The sequence below is a fragment of the Cynocephalus volans genome, chromosome 1, assembly GCF_027409185.1.
Source record: "Cynocephalus volans isolate mCynVol1 chromosome 1, mCynVol1.pri, whole genome shotgun sequence".
Classification (NCBI taxonomy): domain Eukaryota; kingdom Metazoa; phylum Chordata; class Mammalia; order Dermoptera; family Cynocephalidae; genus Cynocephalus; species Cynocephalus volans.
Window position 1 is genome coordinate 188,001,252 of NC_084460.1, and position 23,292 is coordinate 188,024,543.

Below are 23,292 nucleotides of genomic sequence, written 5' to 3' on the forward strand. Positions count from 1 at the left end.
TGAGGTGAGTGAGGGGTAAGTGAGGGGGTGAGTGACGTGAGTGAGGGGGTGAGTGAGGGGGTGAGTGAGGAGGTGAGTGAGGGGGTGAGTGAGGAGGTGAGTGAGGGGGTGAGTGAGGAGGTGAGTGAGGGGGTGAGTGAGGGGGTGAGTGAGGAGGTGAGTGAGGGGGTGAGTGAGGAGGTGAGTGAGGGGGTGAGTGAGGAGGTGAGTGAGGGGGTGAGGGGTGAGAGTGAGTAGGGTGGCACAAAAAACAGGGTGTCTCAGTTTCTTGAAGTGGCCTGTCCCCTGTGGGAAACCCCTGGGCCCAGGCTGAGGCATTTGAAGCACAGGACATGGGCATTCAGAGGAGAAGCTGCTGGGACCACGTGAGAGCCTGTGGACAGCACCAGCCACTGCCCCCGTCCTCCTGTCTCCGCATTGCCCAAAGACACCGGGGATTACTTGTCTGTGGGTGTGGAATGCTTCCTAGCTGGAAATATAAAAGGAAAAATCAGGACAGAACTCACCTATACAGCGTAAAGAAACCACTGTTTTTGAAGAACAGGAGTCACTAAAAAAGACAAAGGGAAATTCTGGTTACTATAATAAATGAGGAGACGCCTGACTTAAATACTTAGAAATGAATATTTTCCTTCATGTTCTCTGTCCTGTCTCCCCAGATGTAGAAGGTCCCCTTCTAAGACTGAAATGAGGTAAGTGAATCTATATAGGGGACAGTGGCAAAGAGCAGACACTGAGACAAAGTACCACGCTCAAATCCCAGCTGTATAACCTTAGGCAAGTCACTTAACCTCTCTGTGCCTATCAGTAATTGCACCAACTCACAGGGTGGTTGTGAGGGTAAGCATGGAATAATTTTAGTTTTTATTTTTATTCTTGGAATTTAAAATCATCCCCTAATTTTGTAAGGAAGCCACTTGGAAACATTTGGGTTCATGCAACTGCTTTACACTTATAGCATAAAAAGCAACAAAACCAATAATTTGCCTGGGAGCAGAGGAGAAATGACAGTTAACTCATTTGGGAGTCAAACACTCCAGGTGACGGAGGAAACATAACTTGTCGATGCATCCTGTCGCATGATGTTTCCCCCATATACCAGGGAGCTGAGAAGCTGCCCGACACACAGAGCAGCTGGCACCGCTGGCCAGGCCACGGGGTCTGCTGACCATGAGCATCAGCATGAGACGAGACCCTCTGTGATGGAGGTGGAGCAATACACAGCCTGCTGTGAAATCATATCTGATAGACAGAATGGAACCGGACCTGACCACAGAACCATGCCCTCACGTCTCCCATCCGCTGACTTGAGGATTGCTGCTGCCTCACCAGTCACAGCATAGGCCTGGCTTCATTCCAACCACCTTCTAGAAAAACTGATAATAAGGCGGCCAGCCACAGAAGTCCCCGCTCCCAAAAGTATCCAGCCCGGGGCAGAACCTGCTGCTCTAAACCCCCCAGAACCACCCAGCGCAAGCCCAGGTCCCACAGTAAGTGCCCCCTGGCACCCCGCTCCTGAGATGCCCTGGTTTCCCGGTGGCCACAGGTGTGCTCCTGGTTGGTGGCCTCTAGCTGTGGGGCACTGACAATGCCTGCAAAGACACATTTCCTTCAAGAGAAGATGTTTTCTAAGAATTGGGAGGTCCGTAGAGACACACAGGGCACACCGTGCAGCACTCCTCACAGGAGCCTGGCCAGAGGCCCAGCCCACAGACCCAGGCACCAAAGGCAGCTTCTGCATGCAGAGAGGGAAGGGAGGGCTGTCCCCGCCCCGCCACACAGACGCAATGGGACGCAGCAGACAATGACTTGCTCTTCTATCTTCCAACCCTCCGGTGCCCTGTGCGCTCCCAAGACTCTTGCCAGGGGATGGCAGCCTTCCCCTCCCTGCTCCCACCAGCTCAGTAACCCAGGAAGACAAAGAACCACTCAGCACTTACAAAGAGCCCAGGCAGCTGTGTTTAGCTCCTCTGAGAGGCAAACCACAGCCCCACTGTTCTGATGGGTACACCTGGCCCTGCACAGCCCTCCCCACTGGGCTCACCCTGTCACATTCCCAAGGACAGCCAGGCTGTGGCTGCCGGAAATCAGCGCCCTCAGACACCTCAACCAGCGGCCACCAGGAACACATACCCGCCCCAGCCTCCCACTAAGAGGAAAGGTGGGGCCAGTGATTAGTTCATCCTCTACCAAAAGGTAGCACCTGGCACCTGGCAGGCAGGGTGGGGAGGGCCAGCCACCTGGTGGTGAGTGACAGGGAGCTAGGAGGTGGGAATGCTGATGCGCAAGACACTGCAACTTTCACAACAGAAAACACTCAGATGACAGCAATGCCCCTGGGAAGAATGCAAACATTTTAAACATATGCAGAACAAAGTAAGTCTTCTATCTTCTAAGCCCACCTTCTAGCATCTATCCTGCGACCCTTGGCCGAGTTCACTTCCACCCACTGGACACTCTGTGACCTGCCCCTAGCCAAAAGTCAGCTTTAATGTGCAGAAAACGTTTGCTGGATTGAACTAGCCACTCGCTCCCAGGGCCCAAGAACGCTGCCCACCCCTCATGCAGTATCACCAGACGTTGCTGATCACGGGTCGGTGCCAAGAGGACCAGCCATCCTGGTTGCCTGGGACAGAGAGGATTCCTGGGAAGCAAAACTTGATGCTGAAACCAGGAAAGTTCCCAGCAAACCAGGATGAGTGGGTCATCCCACTTGGAACCCGAGATATTCTCTGGGATTCCCAGTGCTATACTCTGACACAAGGAGGTACACAACCCTAGATGTTTGGAAAATTAAGAAAAATAAAGGTGGATTTCAATTTTATAATATTATCCAGTACAAATGAGGGCAGACGTCAGAGTCAAAAACAAAATGATAAATAAACCTTAGCTATGTCCTGAAAATAAACCAAGAGCTGCTTACAGTAACCAGACCTGGGCAGATTCTAATCTCCAAACCCAGACTGGCAGCCTAGAGAAATCAGGCTCAGGACAGTGACTTCCCATGGTGTCTCCTGATCGTCCACATTACGGAATTTTTTAAAGGAACAAAGAAATCCGCACTTACGTCTGGTACAGTCTTTTATAGAGATCGGCATTGCCAGCACTTGTGTTCAGCTTCAAAAAGCTAGTAGCCCCGCTGTCATCTGCTATTCCTTGGCTAGAATAAAAACTGTTCCTAAAAAAGACAGAAACCCTTATTTAGTAAGTCATAAGCAATCACAAATCCTATGGTATGTCATAATATCTCACTTGTATGATGTTTGGAGTAAGAGGGAAAACCTTAGCATTCTGGAAAATAAAAACACTAGTTCTAATCAAACGACACTATACTATAACCATTTTTTGATCCAGTAACCCTGAAGTGTCAATGGCTGTGTTTCTCATCTAGTTTGGGTTAGGATAAACACACCATGAAAAATAAGTATAAGTACATATAATGTAACAAAATGTATAGATGTTAAAATGTCCCGTTATAAAATTCCAATAGGTTCCTGAACTGTGATGGGGGCTTTACTATGTCATCCAAGCCTGTGGTTTAGGGATGGCATTGTGAAGTATTTCACTAGCTTAGATGCCAACTTCCTTATCAAGTGGTAATTCATTTTGAAAATGGACACACAGAACACCCTAAACTGGCATAGGAATCACGTGGGGACACCCCTAAGGAAGAGAAAATGGCAATAAAATAATGCAACCCTTTCCCCAAGGCCTGAGGGCCACCAAGTTTTCCCAAGCAATGCTGGTCAGCCCCTGGCCAGGAATCACCTGGAGGGGACACTATGGTCCAACCCTTCCCACTTTCCTTAGGAGCTGCATGCAGGAATGAATTTTTTAAAGTATAAATCTGATGATCAATTCTCTCCCCTGCTCAAGAGCCTTCAATGGCTCCCAAACATAGTGCAAACTGCATAGGATTTGACCCTGCTGACCTCAACCCAGCTTTCCCCACCTGTGGCCCCGGCCCCCACCAGGGAGTGGAGAGGAGCAATGGGCCAGCCCTGGCTCACAGGCTCCTCAAGAAAAGAGCCACCTATGCCCTCAGCCTGCACCCCTGCACCCGGCAGTCCTGAGTAAACTGGAGTCTAGAGAAGCCAAGGTGGGAGGGGGCAGGGAGCATGCCACATGTGCACAGGGAGGCAGAGTGCAACACCCTTTCTTAGTGGCTGCTGTCTGCTGCCATCATTCGGGCAGGCCGTCCCTCCTGGGCTGTGGTGCGTACTCACCCATAGCCCATGTCGTTGCAGGCCACTCTCCCGTAGCTCTCGATCCAGTCATCCTGGCACACGGGGTGCCAGGACTTACTCTGAGACGAGTAAACCTGAAGCTCGAAGTTCGGTCCGTAGAGGCGAACTGCACAAGAGGGAGATTCTCCATGAGCCCATGCAACTGTCCCACCTGCAGCGTGCTGCTGCTCAAGCCTCGCACACCCCAGGACACCAGGGCTCTGGAGGCAGCCACACAAGGCTGGCTCTTCTCCAGGCACTAGCCACACAAAAAGTGAGGCCCCAAATCTGTTTTTTTCTGTGCTAAAAAGTGCTCTTTATGCAAAAGAATCAAAAATATGTTCTGACAAAAACTTGTACAAATGTTCACTGCAGCACTAGTCACAATAGCCAAAGGTGGAAACAACCCAAATGTCCACCAATGGATGAATGAACAAATACAGCACATCCAATATCCCACAACAGAACATCTGCAGCCATAAAAGGGGTGCTGTTCCAATAGGTGCTGCTGCATGATGAACCTTGAAGACACATTGCTGAGTGAGAGAAGCCAGGCACAAAGGCCCACATGGTGCATGATTCCGCTCATGTGAGATGTCTAGAGTGGGAAACCTACAGACAGAAAGTAGACTGGTGGCTGCTTAGGACCTGGGGTATAGGGAAGTAGGATATGGGGTGATAGCTCAAGGGTATGGGGTTTCTTTGTGAAGTGATGAAAATGTTCTAGAACGATGGTGGTGGTGGTTATACACACCTGTGAATATACAAAAAGCTTTGAATTACATACTTTAAAAGGATGAATTTTATGATATTTATATCTCAATAAATGTGTTGTAACAAATAAGACAAAAATGTTTTTAAAAAAAAGTAATCCCTTTAAGCAATCTCTTTGAGTGATAAGTTGACCTCTTCTTGTCCAAATCCCAGACCCTGGCAGAGGACCCAGTGACATGCTGAGTCTCCCGGTATCAGAGGGACTCTAAGGCCTATAAATTAATCAATGTTTTGCCCAAATGACCTCAGCTGTTTTGCTTAAAGAAATAAAACATTACAAATATAGTTGAACCTCTCGCTATTCCATTCCCTGCTCTCTCCCTAGAGGTAACCACAATCCAGGATTCTGGGAACTTTTCATATGTTAGGAGAATCGTCAAGTGTGGTGTAGTCACAGAATGCCACCCTGTATAACTTGAGGGGTAACCAGAGCGTCATGTATCAACATGAACAACCTTGAAGGCAGCACCCCAAAAAAGAGAGCATTGTGCTAAGTGATGTGCTGGGTATGACATTACTTACCTAAAGCTTAAAAGCACGTGAGTGGTGCTATGTGGTCTGGGAGAACATACGTGAACTTAAAATCTAAAATGAGGACCTGGTGACTCTCGGTCCTCACCTCCTGCCTCCTGTCTGTGGCCCTGACTCCCTGGACAGTCCGACACCTCTGGGCTCATTCCTCCATGAAAGGAGTGTGCTTGGGTCTGATGATTTTCTAATGCTTCAGTGATGACTGGTTTGGCACGCCATGTGTGAGTTGGCCACTTGTTACGTGAACGAACAAACTGGTACATCCAAACAATGGGACATCACACAGTGCTAAAAGAAATGAGCTTGCAAGCCATGAAAAGACGTGGAGGAACCCAAAATGCATAGTACTAAGAGAAAGAAAGCCTTTCCCATCTGGAAAGTCTGCAAATGCTATGATTCCGACTCTGGGACATTCTGGGAAACACAAAGCTACAGAGACAGTAAAAACATCAGTGTTTGCCAGGGGTTAGCGTGAAGAGAGAAAATGGCAGAGCACAGAGCTCTCAGGGCAGTAGATCTATTCTGTCTATTCTGGACATTACTGTAATGGCAGGTACGTGGCATTACACATTTGTCAAAACCCAGCAAACTGTACAACAGAAAAACTAAGTTCTAATGTAAACTGAGGACTGTAGTTAATAATGTATCCAATAGATGTAATGAATGCACCACACTCATATCAGATGTTAATAAGGGGAGACCTTGTGTAGGAGACAGGATATGTAACCCTCTGTGCTATCTGCCCAATTTTCTATGAACCTAAAAACTGCTCTAAAAAATAAAGTCTATTAAATTTTTTTAAAGTAACTGAAATTAAATATATTTCCACAATTCAAAATAAAACTGCCACTGTGGTGTGGTGGAGAGTAAGGGAGACATTTCATTCTTGGTTAGTGGATAATTTTAGGGATTTTTTTTCTTTTCGACTATCTGCATTCAAATGCTGACTAGGGAGAGGTAACAGTTGATGAGCCAGAGAGCTGCAGATGGTTTCAAGCATTTTTTAAGGCACTAGAATTTTTTCCACTTTATCAAGGTACAATTGACAAATAAAAATTGTATCTACTTAAGGTGTACAACATGATGGTTTGATACACGTATCCATTGTGAAATGATCACCACAACCAAGCTAATTAGCACACCCATCACCTCACACAGCTACCTTTTCTCTTCTTTTCTTTTGTGGTGAGAAAATTAAGATCTACCCTCTTAGGAAATTTCAAGTACACAGTACAGTATTGTTAACTGTCATCACCGCAAGCAGTTCCTTAGTTTCTCTGCTGAGTTTTTGAGAAAGACTCAGAGAAAGGATAGCAATAGAAGTAGAAAGTATATTACTGCTGACATACATACACACACACACACACACACACACACACACACACCCGTAGGAAGAAATCTCTGCACACATTCAATGTTTGGATGTTTTCCATGGGACAGATTATATTCTTCAGCATCAGAAGGTATGCATTTCATTGAAAACAATTTCCACTCTACAAGGTAGACAAATTAAAAGCATAACGCATGTTCTGGTCTAATATAAAAGACACACACCATGTCACATTCATCTGTCTCATTCTATATGAATAATCCATATGGAAATTAGATAAAACCAAATCAAGGAGCATCTATCAAATTACAAATACACAAATCCTCTGACCCAGCAATTTTACTTCTAGGAAGGTTTTTTTACCAATATGCTCACACGCTTGGAGCAAAAGGTGGAAAGGACCTAAATGCCCACCAAGAAGAGACTGGCTGAGTAACGACTCATCCATACAGAGGACACTAACTGAGCAACAATGGTACAAGGAAGAGGAGCTCATGTCCCCATAGGAAACTACTTCCATGTTATCTAGTGTTAAAGAGGCAGCTGGTTAGTAACCACTGTGAAACGGGGGTGCTAAGTAACTCCAGACACTTCCATCAGTGCAGAGAATCCAATCCAGCGATACTCCTGGACTCTTGCTGTTCCCTTCCTCATTCCTGGCCAGGATGGGTGGGAGAGGCGGGGTGGGGATGACAGGTAGAACTGAGATAGAAGGTGCTCAGTTTCCCAGGTTTGGGGTTATAAGACACACCTCTAAGTTTCATGCCATTCCCCAAGGTCTTGGGCCCTCCCCTAGAGGAGAGTTACTGTTGCTTGTTAGACCTATTTTCTTAGACCTATTTTGGGTACCAACACAAGGAAATTGAGACTACAAGGGACTGGCTTATGCAAATCCAGTTCACTTAAGGTTCAGAACAGAGTGCAGGCTGGGCATGCTCAGTAAAAGAAGTTTACACAGTCTTAGATGTCCCCAGAGACTGAGCATGCTCAGTGGAAGGGAGTTTATTCACTAAATGACCTTCCCACTAGAGATTCTAAAGAGCACAGAATATTCTTGTATATGTCTGGTGTATGTGATAAGATTTGACCAATGAAGATGCCCTTAAAAGAGACCAACTGAGCATGTGCAAGACTGAGTTACACAACAGGGAACCACCTCCCAGTTGAATATTCATTAGACAGCATGAATATGTATTAGATAGTGAAGCTGTAAATGTGGAATCCCGGCAGAAGGCGGGGCTGGGGCTCACTCTCCTGGGGCCAACCGCACTTCATGCACTTCTGTGGTGTGTGCTTTACTCTTGTGTTAAGTTTACTTTCAGCAGCGCAGCGGCTGCTCGCTCTCTCGAGCCAGCGTGCACTCTATACTGAACTTTAAGTGTGTTTTTCTTACTTTTGTGTTACATGTGGTGGGGGCCCTGCTCAGTCTTTGGAGCGAGGCTGCGCTCTCTCTGTGAAGTCCGTATCTCTTATTCATTATGTTAAACCTGTTCTCACTCTCTCTTGTGACTCTGTTCTTGAATTCTTTCCTGTGGAGGAGTCAAGAACCTGGTAAGAGGACAGGGTAGGTCGAGGCCGACTGTTGTGTCCCCAGACCCTTCCTCTGGCATCAGAACGATTTCTCTGACAGGAACGTTTGGGTAAACTGGCCACTCTGGGCTCATCTCACTCCCTGTCCCCACACGGAGCAGAGCTTCCTCTCTTCACCCCGTGTGGGCCTGTGAACAGCAGGGCAAGTCTGTTCAGCTCTGGGCTGTAGTTGTAGGAAGCCCATTTTGCAGAAGTAAAAGCTCCATCCCAACCCAGACTCCCTCAGTAATAAAGGTGATGTTTTGCTATCTGAAAAAAAAAGGAAGAATGGGGGGTTAAGAATGCACACTCATATTTACTTTTTTATGCAAAAACTGTTTGGAAGGAGAAGCAACTCATACTAGTTGTCCCTGAGAAAGAAACAATTGACTAGTGAGCCTGTGGGCATCTGTGTGTGTGTGTATGTGTGTGACGTGGTGTGTATGTGGTATGTATGTGGCATGTGTGTGTGGTGTGTGTATTGCTGTGTGGGGGGCACTTATGTGTGCATGTGGCATGTGTGTGTGCTATGTGTGGTGTGGTGTGTGACATGTATGTGTGGAATGTGTGTGGTGTGTATGTGGTGTGTGTGGCGTGTGTGTGTGTGTGTATGTGGTGTGTGTGGCGTGTGTGTGTGTGTGTGTGTGTGTGTGTGTGTGTGTGTAAGAAGAACAGGGAAGATGAGATGTTTTTACTCCATACCCTTTTGTATTTCCTGGATTTGGATCTATTTGTGTGTATTAACTGTCAAAGTAGTTAAATAAATACGACTTAAACATCAGGAGAAGAGAGGCTCTCCAGGTAACATGGGAGTTTGTTAGGACTCCTCGCTGGGGTTTATACACCCACACAGGGGCAGGAAAACACCAGAAGCCGTTCCATGTGGCACATTAACTATACTCTACTCAATCTCGAAAGTTCCCTACTTTGTTTAAGAAAATGGTAATAATAAATTCTTGCCAAAACAAAGCAAAGGAACTGTTTAAACAGCACCTGGGTCATTTCCCATGGCAAACACTCTCCTAGGTGGGAGCATGCGTGGGAGCTTGCAGGACACAGAACAGAGATGTCAAGCACACAGAATACGCATCCACTAAAGGTGGGCACACGGCCGGGCTCCGGCGGGTCCAGTCCTCCTCACTGGGAAATTCTACAAGTGAAGACCACACCCCATCTTACACTGAGGGTCTTAACCTGGAAGTGTGGACATAACAGGAAACCAGTCCTCACCAAGGACAACACGTAGGAGAAGAAAGATTACTACAAAGTGGCAAAGTGTCACAAAGTGGCAAAGTGTTTTTTCCTAGCATTCTCAGCCAGCTCAGAGGTTTATGGTTTTCAAATAAAACCCCAAGGGGTCAGAAGTATACTTGAGAGAAGGAGAAAGCTAGCTAAGAGATTTCTGGTGGTTCCTTTGACTGCAATTCTTAAATTTCTATTTAAAAAAAAAGTTCCTAGTGCAAACATGTCAGAGTTTGCTCAGCGGGAACTAAAATGTGAGCATGCACACCACCGTCACCATGTCCCCAGTCCTAGAACACACCATCATGGCTGTGAAATAGGACGTTCTAGGGGAGGGGGAAATGGGAAGAGTCAACTCTTAGGGAGAAACAAGCCAGCCTCCGCCGACTGTAGAGCCCTGTTACACACAGAGCTGGAAGAAGACCGTTCCTCCAGTCTCACCAACAACCTCCGTGCAACTCAGAACAAACACCCAGAAAGCCGCAGCTGCGTCACTGCCCACCCTGCCAGACTACAGAAAAGACAGCAGCTCCTGGGCAAGGATGCAGTGGGCTGCTGACTGGGGTGAGCATTCCTAGCCCAGCTCCCATACTCCAGCACCATGTTTCCTGTTCCAGCCTTCTAAAATTAACAGAGAATAGAAATGAAAATCAAATTAAAACCGCAATGAGGTATCACCTGGCATCTGTTAGAATGGCCATTATCAAAAAGACATGAGATAACGGTGTTGGTGAAGATGTGGAGAAGGGGGGAATCCTCGCACACCATGGGTGGGAATGTAGATTAGTACAGCCATGATGGGAAACAGCACGGAGGTCCTCAGACAACTAAAAATAGTTAATGATCCACATGACCCAGAAGTTCCACTACTGGGTATACATATCCAACTCATTATGTCAAAGAGACACCTGCATCCTCATGTTCACTGCAGCTCTATTCACAATAGCCAAGAGATGGAAACAACCTAAGTGCCCATCCATGGATGAAGGGATAAAGAAAATGTGCTCCATCGATACAGAGGAAAACTTTTCAGACTATGTGATCTCACTTACACGAGGAGTGTAAAAAAGTCAAACTCACGGGAACAGAGTAGAACAGTGGTTACTAGGGCATGGGGTGGGGGGATAGGGGAGATGTGGGTCAAAGGCCACAAAATTTCACTTAGACAGGAGGAGTAAGTCCGAGAGATCTACTGTACATCTCAGTGACTACAGTTAGTAACAATGTATTATACAGCTGTAAAGTGCTGAGAGAGTAGATTTTAAGTGTTCTTACCACAAAATTAGTACGTGAGATACTGCATATGCTAATAGCCTGACACAGCCATTCCACAGTATACATATGTCAAAAGCTCATGTTGCACACCATAAATATATACGATTTTTACTTGTTAATCAAAATAAGGAAAGAAAGCATGAAAGAAAAGCAGACAGACGTGCCTACTCTGTGACAATAGATACAACTTGAAAGGCAGCTTGTTTTGGAAATAACAGAGTGCATCCCAAACCTTATGCTGTAAACAGTGTGCTCATTCTAATTGATGTCCTGTGCCCACTGGGAGCACACACGTCCGAGGGCCGCAGTGCCCGCTGGTCCTGTCACCTCCCTCCCACCATCTGTGTGATGCCTGGCCAGGAGCACAGCCCCTCTGAGCCCCAGGGCTCAGCCCAAGGCAGGCGCTCAGTGACGGAAGGCATGGATGGTGTTGCTGGAAATGGACCCAGCACAGTCGCCCCGAGCCCGGCCGCTGTCTTCAGGGTGAACTTGAGGAGCCCAGTGCTGCCTGAGCAGGGCAGTCTGCTAGCTGCACCGATTCAACAGGACGGGCACTCACCGCACTGGTCCTCGTCCTCCCCGCTGGGGCACTGAGAAATCCCATCACACCAGTAAGCTGAGCTGATGCAGGTCCCCGAGGAGCCGCACTCCATGCCAGACACCGAGCACTCGTTCTCCACTTGCGGAGGAAACAGAGGGAGATGCCGTCAGGCTGGGAAACCATGGGGGCCCCACGAACAAGAGGAAATGACCCCTTCCTTTTTTTAATAAAGAGGGCTACATCCTTGCCACCTGCAGATGCAAGTGGAATTAGAGCTGGGGACATTAGGAGCCAGGGTTGAGGCCAGTGGGAAGGACCCTCTCAGTGTTAGGATGTGGACGGCACAAGCACGTCCTGCACAGATGACCGCAGTCACCTACTCATGTCCAAGAGCCTGCGCTGCCCCAGGCTAATGGAAAAGGCAGGGGCTGTGACAACCGGAGGCGACACAGGAGGGCAGGCCTGGCCCTCAGCAACCACTGCTGTACAAAGACATACAGGTGACCTGTGTGGGCCCAAGGTGGGGAACCTATGCTCACAGGGCCGGGTGGCACCTAGCACCCCACAGCACTGGGTAAATTCTAAAAACTTCTGCCGTGTGTGTCAATACACAGAAACAGCATGGGCTTCTAACACCCCACAGGTCAGGAGGAAGCATGCAAGTGACACAGAACAACCCAGACAATGAGATTGGCTGTTCTCGGGAACGGTTGTGCAGCCACACCAGAGAAAACAGCCACCTCGCTTTGGAAGAGACTCCAGGAAGGGCCGCAGGTCTCCCCAGCCCAGAGTGCAGCATCGCGCTCAGCACGTGGGGACTGCAGGCACTCCTGCACTTACTGAACTTCCAGAGCAGGCCAGCGGCCAGCGCCCCCACAGCGAGGACAGCCCCCACGGCGATGGCGATGCACAGTGACTTCTTGGCTCCTGCACAAAGAGGAAAGTGTGACATTCACGTCAGAGTTGTGCACACACCACACTCTCAGATCTTATCCACTATTTTTATAGTATGCTGTATAAAAAGTAATTACTTCTCAGACACTTGAAAACCTGACTTTTAATTTTAAAAACGTGTCCTGGGAAGCCTGACTTCTTCTGTAGCAACAAACTTTACGCTTTTTGTAGAAGTAGAAAGCCATGATCTGAAGCAAAGTACACCAAAGTTAAGCTCCTGAAAAAGAAGTATGGTATGCTAAAAAGGACCTTAAAACAGGCGAATGATTAATCTAAAAAAATTGGCTAAGAGATAAACAGTATCTCACTGGGGTAATTACAAGCATAAGTAAAATAATAATAATGTCCCCAAAGCTATCACCACCCTGTCGGTGGTACTCAAGGCAGAAGAGTAAATCGTCTTACCCAGGTCTGTCAGCAAACAAATGCTATCAACAATCCACGTTGTCCCATTCCACAGCCACTAGCCACAGATGGTTATTTGCACTTTAATTAAAGTTAAATAGAATTACGTAAAATTGGGTAAATTCAAGTGCTCAGTAGTCACATGCGGCCAGCAGCCAGCAGCCACCGTATTGGACAGTACAGTTGCAGAACATGCCCATCACTGCCGAAATCTCTAAGGGAGAGCGCCGGCACGGGCCCTTTGGTCCAAGGGCAAAAACACTGGACTAAGAGTAAAAGCACATTTTCGCTAAGAGAAAAAGGAATTTGGGGGGAAAAAAAACAATAAAAGAATTTGGAAAAGGTCACCAATTTTCTCTAGTTAAAACAGACATGACGTTGCTAGCCAGAGAGTGTGAAGCAAAAGTTGCTTCAAAGCCACAGAAGGCACCTCAGGGTGAGACATCTGGCCTGTGACATTGGGCTCGGCCCACTCACAGGCCCAGGAAAGCGACCTTCGCACCCCGCAATCCCTACACACAGTGCGGCTTCAGGCTGGAGAGAGCGGGGACACTCACACAGACCGGACGGCCTGCTGCCGCCATCTGTGCACACCTGTGCTTTGGGCAGCAGCCAGGGCAAGAAATTCAGCTTCTGCAGGGAGCTGGAGGGGACAGAGCTGAGCCGGCTGCTCCAGGCTCAAAGCCACGCCTCTCATTCTGTTACTGCTTTCTGCTAATTCTACAACTGTTCTCTAACTGCAACAGGCTTAAGAATTCCCCGGGGCAACCAGCTCAGCAAGGACCACCGAGCTGCTGCAAGAAGCCTCCTGAGACTCTCTCAGGCAAAGGGGGCCCTTAGGCCTCGGCCACGCCCCCCACCCCAACCAGCCCAGCGATGACCATTGAGCTGCCCGGGAAGCGCCCATGGCTCTGGAGCTGGGGTTGTGGGGGGCGACGGCTTCAGCCATACCCCCCTGACATCTGCACCCAGCCCAGCAATGATGAGCCACTGCTGGAAGCCCCCTGGTCTACCCTGTGGGAATGAGTGGGGCGCCATAAGCCTCAATCCCACCCGTCCTCCTTCCTTCTTCTCCCACCCTATTTCCTTCCCCTTTCCCCTCTCCCTGCCCCAACTGCTCCACAACATCATTGAATGTAAATAATAATAATAAATAAATAAACTTTTAAAAAAAGAATTCCCCAGGTAACCTGTTCCCCATCACTCAAGATTCTGACTCATTTGGGGGGAGGGGAGGGGTTGGGCATGAATTTGCATTTCTAACAGACTCACCAGAGGCCAAGGCCACTGGCTGGAGAACCAAGCCCAAGCACACAATGTTATCACAACTGGCTCAGTGACTGTGCCTTAGGGCGCAGGGTGGAGCCCCTGAGGAAGTTCACAGGGGAAATTCCAAATGGACTCTTTGACCAAGGAAACTTTCCTCCTTAGATGAGTTCCCTGCAAGCCATTTTATCTAAGGTAAAATCACTTGCCTGGCTAGTTAAAGGTTATTTAATTGGTTCCCTTAACCTCACTCTGAGTGGGTGGCATCGCCTGGCTCTCACTAGGAGCAGGTGCATAGCAGGAAGCCCCAGTCTCACCCTCGCTGGATAGGCATTTTGTGCTCAGAGTTTAATTACCACTTGCTATTCATTTACCTCAATCACTATCAATTTAGTCTGTTGTTGACTCAGCCTTAGAGTTTCTAGTGTCAACTCTGCATAGCGTCGTTGACCTTCAATTCTCCAAAGCCTGAGCCTTGGGATGTGTATGAGGCCACTCAAATATAAAACTTCCACGGCTGTTGCTAAGCAAACAGATACATCAAGTGACGCTCCTGATGGGATACTTCTGAACTTGTGCTATTTCAATAACTTGCAAAATAGTTTCAACCAATCATTACACTTACGAAATGTATACTTTTCTATTTATTATACACCAATAACACATTTTTAAAAATACCAAGGTAAGTACAATAAAATTACTAAATTATTTTTTAGTTTATGGGGCACAGTGTTCCAAGTATGATGCAAAATCATACATGTAGGCTTAAATTCTTCCCTTATAAAAGCAATTGATAAGGAACTAATATATCCTGTCCAACTGTCTCTCGTCACGTAAAGTGGAAGCATGTCAGTCGGGGGTTCTTTGGCCCTCTGAGCTTCACCACCGCCAGTGGGAGTAGCACCTTTTGAAGGTACTAACCTCAAGAAAGGGCCCCTGGTTTCTGACTGCTGTCATTTCTCGGGAGGCAGCTGACACTCTCGGGGTTCCATAAGCATCTTCTCCATGGCTTCCCTCCGACCACCCTCGTGGACGAAGACCAGGAGTTTTCAACCTCAGCTCTACAGACATGCTGGCTGGACAATGCTTTGTTGTGGGGCTGCCTTGTGCACTGTAGGATATTTAGCAGCATCCCCGGCTCCTGCCCAGGAGATGCCAGTAGTATACCCCTCCCCACTTTAACAACCCAAAATGTCTCCAAACACTACCAAATGTCCCTGGGGGTCAAAATCACCCCAGTTGAGAACCGCTGGTCTCAACCCACCCAGCCACCACCAGAAAGACGTCAGTGCAAATACAAATATTTCCTTGGGCAGAGAAACATTGAATAGAGGGAAGGAGAGAGAAAAAGAAAAGAAGAGAGGGACAGTGAAGAAGGAGGGATCATGATGAGAGAGACAACGCAGGGATGGAGAGAGTGGAGGTGGAAGTGAAATAGAGCTCCCGACACCCTCATAACATATGCTATCTGCTTCTGTAGAATTGCTTGCCTAACCTAAGTAACTCCATTTGCCCCCTGTCTGACCTGCAGACTACCCCACCCCCTTCTGCATGAGAAACTGTTGACCTTCTCATAGAAACAAAAACCACTGCATAGAAACAGCAGCCATACACAGTGAACTATTACATGGGAACAGGAGCCATACACAATGAAAACTTGTATGCTTGATTGCTCGAACAGCTCATTCTCGGCCTCTGTGATCTAGCTCCCTAGTTTGCTTTGTGCACCTGAACAAACCTGTGTGCCAACGGGATGTAGTTTTTGCCTTTAAAAACCCCACAAGACCAAGGCCCAACGCTGCTCTTCCTTGGTTGCTCCTTGGGAGACGGTCACTGGCCAGCTGGAGTGAATAAACTGCCCTTTTCTGCACGAGTGGCGTGTAAGTGCATTTCTTGTGGGAGGGTGCCTCACAACAGAAGAAAGGAGGGGGACGGAAGAAACACTTATGAAGGGCGAGGGAGGGAGTCGCAGGGGAAAATCAAGAGTGACCACCCTCGTCAGGAGCCTCCGGGAGAGGGGTCTGGGGAGGGGCACACAGGGCTTCATGTAGCACTGGTGTCAACCACTTCAATTACCGATTATGTGATGGTGGGCACATGGAAGTTGATTTATTATTAATGTTTAGTGGTACAAGTTGTACAGACATGGATGCATATTTCACAAAATAAAAACATCTTCCCTTAAAGAGTTCATTGGGTTTAGCCATTGCTGTACCACTTCCACCTGGCTGCCCTATCTTTGAAACTAGTGTAGATTAAAAGCCAGGAGCAGGTGTAAGAGGGAGGGGTCTGCAGAGACACAAGACAGACAAAATGAAATGGCAAGAAAAGGAAATGAAAGAGAGGGTAAGAAAGATATAGGGTACAAGCGAAAGCCAAGGAAATTCAACATTCAGTCACCATCTTTATGCTCCGCTCAGACTATCTACTTTACAGGGACGTAAAGCCAAGTGAGATGTCGCAGGGACTTTTGTGCTACAGCCTTGCCAGCCATGTCATTCACAGAGGAATGGAGCATCTTACATGTGACCTGCTGTTTTCCAGGGACTGTATGACACAGAAAGGTAAGGTGGTTTATTCCTGTCCCTGGGAGCTTACCATTTATTCAAGAGGACGCAGCACTAAGTCATGGAGGCAAGACACGACACAGAGATGCTGCTGTGAAAGACCACGCTGAGCGGTACAGGCAGAGCTGCACAGGAGAGTTACAGGAAGAGGAAGGTCTTTGTGGCCTGGAGGCCCCGCAAGGCCCTGGGCAGGAGGGGACAGGCATGGGGAGACAGCTGGCCCGGCAGACGCAGGAGCAGGAGCAGACTAGGATCAGAGTAGGAGCGCTGGTCCCAGAGCTGGTGGGAGCGAGAGCCCACTAGAGAAGGCAGACCCAGAAATGGGTTCGTTGTAGGAAATAAATGTAAAAAGGATCCTACTTGAGGTGCATAATCTCCCTGATGGGGCTCTGGGCTGCGTGTGGATGACGGGTGTCGAAGAGTACGTTGGGACGCTCGGAGTGTACTGAGGCACCGGGGACGGGTAGTACTGAGCCGGGTACATCACGTAGGCATTGGGAGCAACCGTGGGTTGCTGGGGATGGAGGTTTTCCGGTTGGTATCCACGGTTTTCATAGTAAGGTCCAACACTTGGTGGTGACCCCTGAACAATGGAAAAGAAGACGGAAAACATAAAACCCTCACCCTGAAGGGTTAAATATATAATGCCACATTACATCCCAACATCACATTGAAAGGTTACTACGGAGTCTTCTAAGGTGTCTATAATTATGTCAAACACTGAACTTACCTAGAATAAAGCCTGACCTGGATTTTCAACTGTCAATGTTTTTTGTTTTGTTTTGTTTTTCACTATTTATTCTTTGAAATAAAGAAAGTGGCTGACATTGGGATTTAGTAAAAAACAAATAAAGAAAGAAAAATGTATAGAATCTGGGATTAGAACCCACTGAGCCAATATCCAATACCTTTAATTCCTCCAGGCCTCTCCTTGAGAATTGAGATGCAAAATTATGGACTAGTGATACCAGGATCATAGTAAGAATAATAATAGCTAATGTTTTGAGAATTCACCTGCTGCCAGACCTCTGTATTCATAGTCTCCTTGAAACCTGACTATAACCCCCTGGGACTGGTACAAATACAATTAATATACTCACTTTGCAGAGAAGAAACTGAGTTAAGAAATTTGCCTAAAGGAGCCTACTCCACAGGTTATTCTGCCAATTCCTCTCCTGTGTCCTCTTCTCTTACAGAGCTGTGTAATCATTCACTCACCATCTCTTATTAATGGACCGCTAAGTGGTTTACAATATAGGGCTGTGACTGGTTCCGCTGCAATAAACACCCTTTTACAGCCCATGAATTTTTGTGCAGAGGGCATGCATATCTGTAATTATGTCCCCATAAGTAGAATTTCTGGGCCAAAGTACACACAGATATACCTGTGAAAGGAAATGCCCCAGCCACAGCCTTTTGTTCTCAATCCCATCCCTTGGCTGGGGTCTGTCTTCCTAGAATGCCCTTCTTCTCTCCCTGGGCCCACTTAGAATTGCCTTCTCAAAGGGCCGAGCCCGTGGCGCACTTGGTAGAGTGCTGCGCTGGCAGCGCGGCGACGCTCCCGCCGCGGGTTCGGATCCTATATAGGACTGACTGGTGCACTCACTGGCTGAGTGCCGGTCACGAAAAAACGACAAAAAAAAAAAAAGAATTGCCTTCTCAAGGCCTGCCCTCTCGGGCCCACCCCCCAACAGGCCACTCTGGACCCCACCAGCCTGCACTCCCCTCTTTCAACTCTCCACAGCCTGTTGGCTAGGCTGCTCTGGAGGCCACATTTGTCCCCTTATCTGTATCTAGGGGTCCCCATGCAAAACATTTTCCCACTCACCAACTTCTGGCCCTTGTCTCTTGTTGACCTCAGAGACAACAGAGGGGTTGTCCTCAGAGGACAGGTGTTGTGAGCAGAAGCAAATTCGTGTTTAGAACTTTAATTGAGGCCTCCGGGGAAGTGTGATTGTAAAGGACGGAGCTGAATGTCAGCTCCCACACTTAACAGCTCACTAAGTCACTAATGCCAGGCTTCAAAAGTCCCAGGATTGTAACTCTAAACCAGAGCAGGAGAAAGAGGGAAAACGAAGGGTAATCTCTAATCTAAACGCGGGTACCAGAGGCACAAAAACCAGCACGTGTGTCCGGCCTAAATCTAAACCATCTAAGAACATGCTGGTCCCACCCAGAAAGGCACAGCACATGAAATAGTTTGTCCCTGAGAATTCCTGTGCAGTGGGTTTGAAATTAAAAACAGACCCAGTAAAAAGTAAATGTCAGTAACAAATAAAGGGCAAAACAAAGGTATGTTTTCCAGATATAGGATGTAGAACATTTTTTTACTAACCATACGCTCTTTACTAAATGCACTGCTTTCAGGTACAAGATGAATTGGTCAGATATCACGGAGAACAAAGACAACTGCATTTGTCTCCAAAATGGGTGGGCTCCGGGGAGAGGGACAGCTCCCCAGCACCTCATGCAATTAGTTTTCCCAGTTTATCAGCAAGCTGGGCATCCCACACAAGCTCTGTTCCCTGGGACTATACTCCCTTTTGCCAGCACCCTGCCTCACTCCCCTCCTCCCCCAGCCCCAGCCCCACCCTCGAAGCAGGAAGGGAGGAGGTCCAGGTGAGAACACACATCCCCCCACTGCTCCCCGGCACCAATGGCTTTTGAGACCCATCTGCGCAACAGCTGTGTGGCTACACCCGACTCACTCCTTCTAGAGAATGCCTCAAACAGCTCAATGCTGACCAACGCACACTGTTAGGAATAGCAGAAGGAATAAGGGAACAAAGAGGTCAGGAAGGTAATAATTAACCACTTACTGAGTTTGAAGCCATCCTGATTTTATCAACAGCATCGAGTAATAGCAGGTATTTGGAACTTTCACAATGACCTAGAAGAAAGAATTACAAGACTGTAATATTTCCATACCAGTTAGATTTGAGAAGATAAATCTAGAAAGAACTAGAACACTTTCTAGGTGAAAGTTACCTCACACCAGAACAAACAGCAGTTTTGCCCATTAACCTTTGGCCTGCACCTCTAGACTTAGGGAGTTTGGGACTCACTCGCGTCTTAGAGCTAACCCCAGAAGCGTTCAAGTCCAGCATCTGGGATCTGGACTTGCCTCTGTTGGAGGGGGTGGGGTACAATTGTAAGTACCGTGGCCAGGACAGCCTGACCAGGAGGAAGGAGGGACGGGCCCCAAGACTCAGACACCAGGAAGCTCCCTCTGAGCCCAGCAGTCCCTGCTGCACTTAGCACAGCTCTCCCAGGAGGCTGTGATTTCCTCTTATGTTACACCTACCAAAGGGAGAATCGTGGGATAAAAACATGGAAGAACTTCTGCAAAGTCACTTCTAAACCTGTCAAGTTCATTAGAGGTTAATGGTATCCCGGGAGGCAAAGCTCTGGGGACAAAAACTGTCAGTCCACTTCCAGCAGGTATCACTGGGCAAGTAGCTGAACCTCGCTGAAATCTCAGGCTCCTCATCTGGAGAACTGACATAGAAATCCGCCTATTTTGTCAGGTTGAAATTCAATGAGAGGGTGCAGAGGGGGCACCCCATGGTGCCAGTCACCAAGAAAAGCAGATCACTCTTAACACTTGATTGGTCCTCATCCAAAGATGGGTCCTCATCTGCCACCACCCCTCAGGTGATGTCTGAACACCCTGGCCTGTCTTCAGCAGGAATCCTGTTAGGTAGGTTTAGCTAGAATCCCCGTCACCCCTGATGTTTCCTCTTAGTGGTTTTCCATCCACCAACCCCACCCTGCTCCTTGGCTATAAATCCCCCCTTGCCCATGCTGTATTCAGAATTGGGCCCAATCTCTCCCCAAATGCAAAATCCCATCACAGGGTCTCCACACCTAGGACTTCCTTATTGTGCTTTAACACGTGTCACTGAATAATCTTTTCTTTAACACCCGCCTCATGAGAAAATGAAGGGCTTTTCTCCACCTCCCCCCGCTTGGCTTGAAACAGCCAAAGAATATTTTAAGAAATGGTCTTAAAGATCATCCATCCATAAGACCATGCTCCCAAAGAGGGAACAGGAACCTGGAGAAGGCTCGGGACTTTGAAGCTGGCCAGATGAGATCATCTGTAAAGAACCTGCTCTAGCCGGTCAGCTCAGTTGGTTAGAGCGTGGTGCTGATAACACCAAGGTCTGGGGTCGATCCCTGTACCAGCCAGCCAGAAACAGTGCCTAACAAACAGCAGGTGCTCAAACATCAGCAGGCAGCACAGCATAGCTGTTAAGCCCATGAACTCCAGGACTAAACTCTTTGGATTCAAACCTAGGCTCAGTGACGCACTATGATGTGGAGCAAGTTGGTTAATGTCCCTATGCCTCCTTCTCCTCATCTGCAAATGTAGATAACAGCAGCACGTACTACACCAAGCCACCAACATGAAGTTCAGATGCAGCAGAGCCTGCTGCGCACACCTCTGCATCTCCATTTCCTAAGCAAAACTAGTGTCTGAAAACCAAACTAAAAAAAAAAAAACCCACCACCTGCTATGAATAAAAATGAATATGGCTTTTTAATCTTGGGAAATTGCATCGAACAGGTCTCAATAAAAATACACCAGATCACTTATTTACTTTTCATGTGCAGATAAAATATGAGAATCAGGTCATGTTGATAGCTTTGAGATTTTTTTAAGATTAAAAATAAAGGCAACACCTTCTGGGTATGAAGAAAGAAAACTGACTAATGCATAGGAGGGAGAGTTCATCATTGAAAATACATATAACATTTAAGCCTTTAAACTGATGTGATTGTCACGCATTAGCGTAGCTTTCCTATGTCTACTTTGTGAGGAGAGAGGATTCTAAGAGTTGACATTAACACAGTACATCCTGCACTCTTGTCTAATAAGCAGGAAAGAATTCGGCAGCTTCCTAAGATTATTTTCAAAGGTCCTGCCTAACCACACACTCTCGCCCCTCTGGTTTCCCTGCTTTCCGTGCAGCTCTGAGCTATCTCACCAGGTAAGGTTTGGTTGAAGTTTCAGGAAATGAAAATTTGATCCCACTGGCGGCTTTCCCAGTTTAGGAGCCCTCTAAAGGGAAGGATGAATCAGTGTTCAAAATCCTCGCTGGCTATTCATTCAAGATCCCTAACAGTGAGAGGCCAGGAAGCCAGGAAAGGAAGGAACGCCAGGAGCCGTGACCAGCCATTGTCAAATAAAAGCCACAGGACCCGGAAGCAATCACAGGACAATCCTATCTCATCCAGTGATCCCACGATCCACAAAACATTAGAGCCACGAATACTAAGTGAGCCCAGATCAGCTAGCCTGGACTTTGGAATTGAAGACAAGTGCTATGCTGCCTATAATTTTCTTGAGCCAAAAAGAAAGGATGGGGGACATGCCCGGCTCTGGAAGTGGATCTGAAAGGGGAAACACTGCCATTCAAAATCCAGGCAGTTGGGCCCAGTCCCACTTGTCTTCAGAACAGACATGTCCATTCCCCTCAAGACATAAATCTCATCAACTGGCTTCTGAAAGGAGCAAGATACAGCCTTGATGGTGAGAGACAACACTGTCAGCGAGTGCTCTTTTCTGTCATCTAAAGGACACGGATGATTGTTCTTGATGCCAGAAAGCCAGCCACTGCAAAGCATTTTGGGAACTTTTCCTTTAAGTGGCAAAAGAGGAGATGTGGACGAGTGCCTGACTCCCTCCTCGGTGGCACCAGCCCCTCCTCCGACGTTGACAGCGTCATCCACTTGAGTCTCCCAGCAGAACACAGCCACCCTCGCGCTGTTTCGGTCCATTCTGGGCTGTGCTTTCAGAAGCTGAGTCAGCCCATGAGTCACCTGCCGGGCCACCACACAAAAGGACAATGCTGTGGAATCCTATCCGCATCCCATCATCTGATGAGAGTATTTCCAAAACAAGAATAGTTTCTTCTCGTGGTTTCTTTCCTCTGGACATCTCAGAACATGTTGGCGGGAGACTTATTTTGAAAACAACCAAACCAACGCAAATGAAGTCAGGCTCACAGACACCGGCTCCAATCCACGAGTCAGAGTAATCCCTATAACTGAGGCTCCGCCGATGTCCCCATGCACCACACACACTCACTGGCTCCTTCACAAAGCCCCACTGTGTGCCGCGTGCTGTCAGGTTGCTGGAGGCGTGAGGTGAACAGGCAGACACAGCCCACCTTCCTCAGATCCTGCCGCCCTTCTTCAAACTCCAAAGCATCGATCACTGCCACCATCAAGAGACACTTCCATCCAAAGAGACAGCGATGGAAGAGAGCCCCTTATGAGGGACCCGCCACACCACAATCGCATTGTATAAGGAGATGCTCTGTCTTCTTGAGATAAAATGCACTGCTGGATGAAAGTTAGCCAGCAATGGTGGATTTAAGTACTACTTCCACATAAACAACTGTAAGACAGTCAGGCCAATGGCATACACAATGACTGACACAAGAATTCTACAGGGAGAGAGAGAGATCTCCCCAACAGAGGGACCGCCTGCATCATCCAAGTGTTTCTGCTGTGAATGTCACATTGTCCCAAAGAGATTTCTAACTTTTCTGGGCAGGAATCAGGTCTGGTCTTTTTTTAAAAAATCTAGATTTGTACCATACA

General features: G+C 47.7%; 1 protein-coding gene across 1 annotated transcript in view; it reads right to left on the minus strand.

The window, feature by feature from the left end:
- The window catches only part of TMPRSS2 (transmembrane serine protease 2), a 31,142-nt gene extending 11,580 nt beyond the window's left edge, over positions 1-19,562 (minus strand). The window contains exons 1-7 of the mRNA XM_063083484.1: positions 19,500-19,562; positions 17,041-17,263; positions 12,329-12,415; positions 11,507-11,626; positions 4,227-4,353; positions 3,068-3,178; positions 507-550 (exon numbers count right to left, since the gene is read on the minus strand). Of these exons, the coding sequence (XP_062939554.1) occupies positions 507-550; positions 3,068-3,178; positions 4,227-4,353; positions 11,507-11,626; positions 12,329-12,415; positions 17,041-17,263; positions 19,500-19,514 (727 nt within the window). The 5' untranslated portion in view covers positions 19,515-19,562. The remainder of the gene's footprint in view (positions 1-506; positions 551-3,067; positions 3,179-4,226; positions 4,354-11,506; positions 11,627-12,328; positions 12,416-17,040; positions 17,264-19,499) is intronic.
- Positions 19,563-23,292: the final 3,730 nt, after the last annotated feature.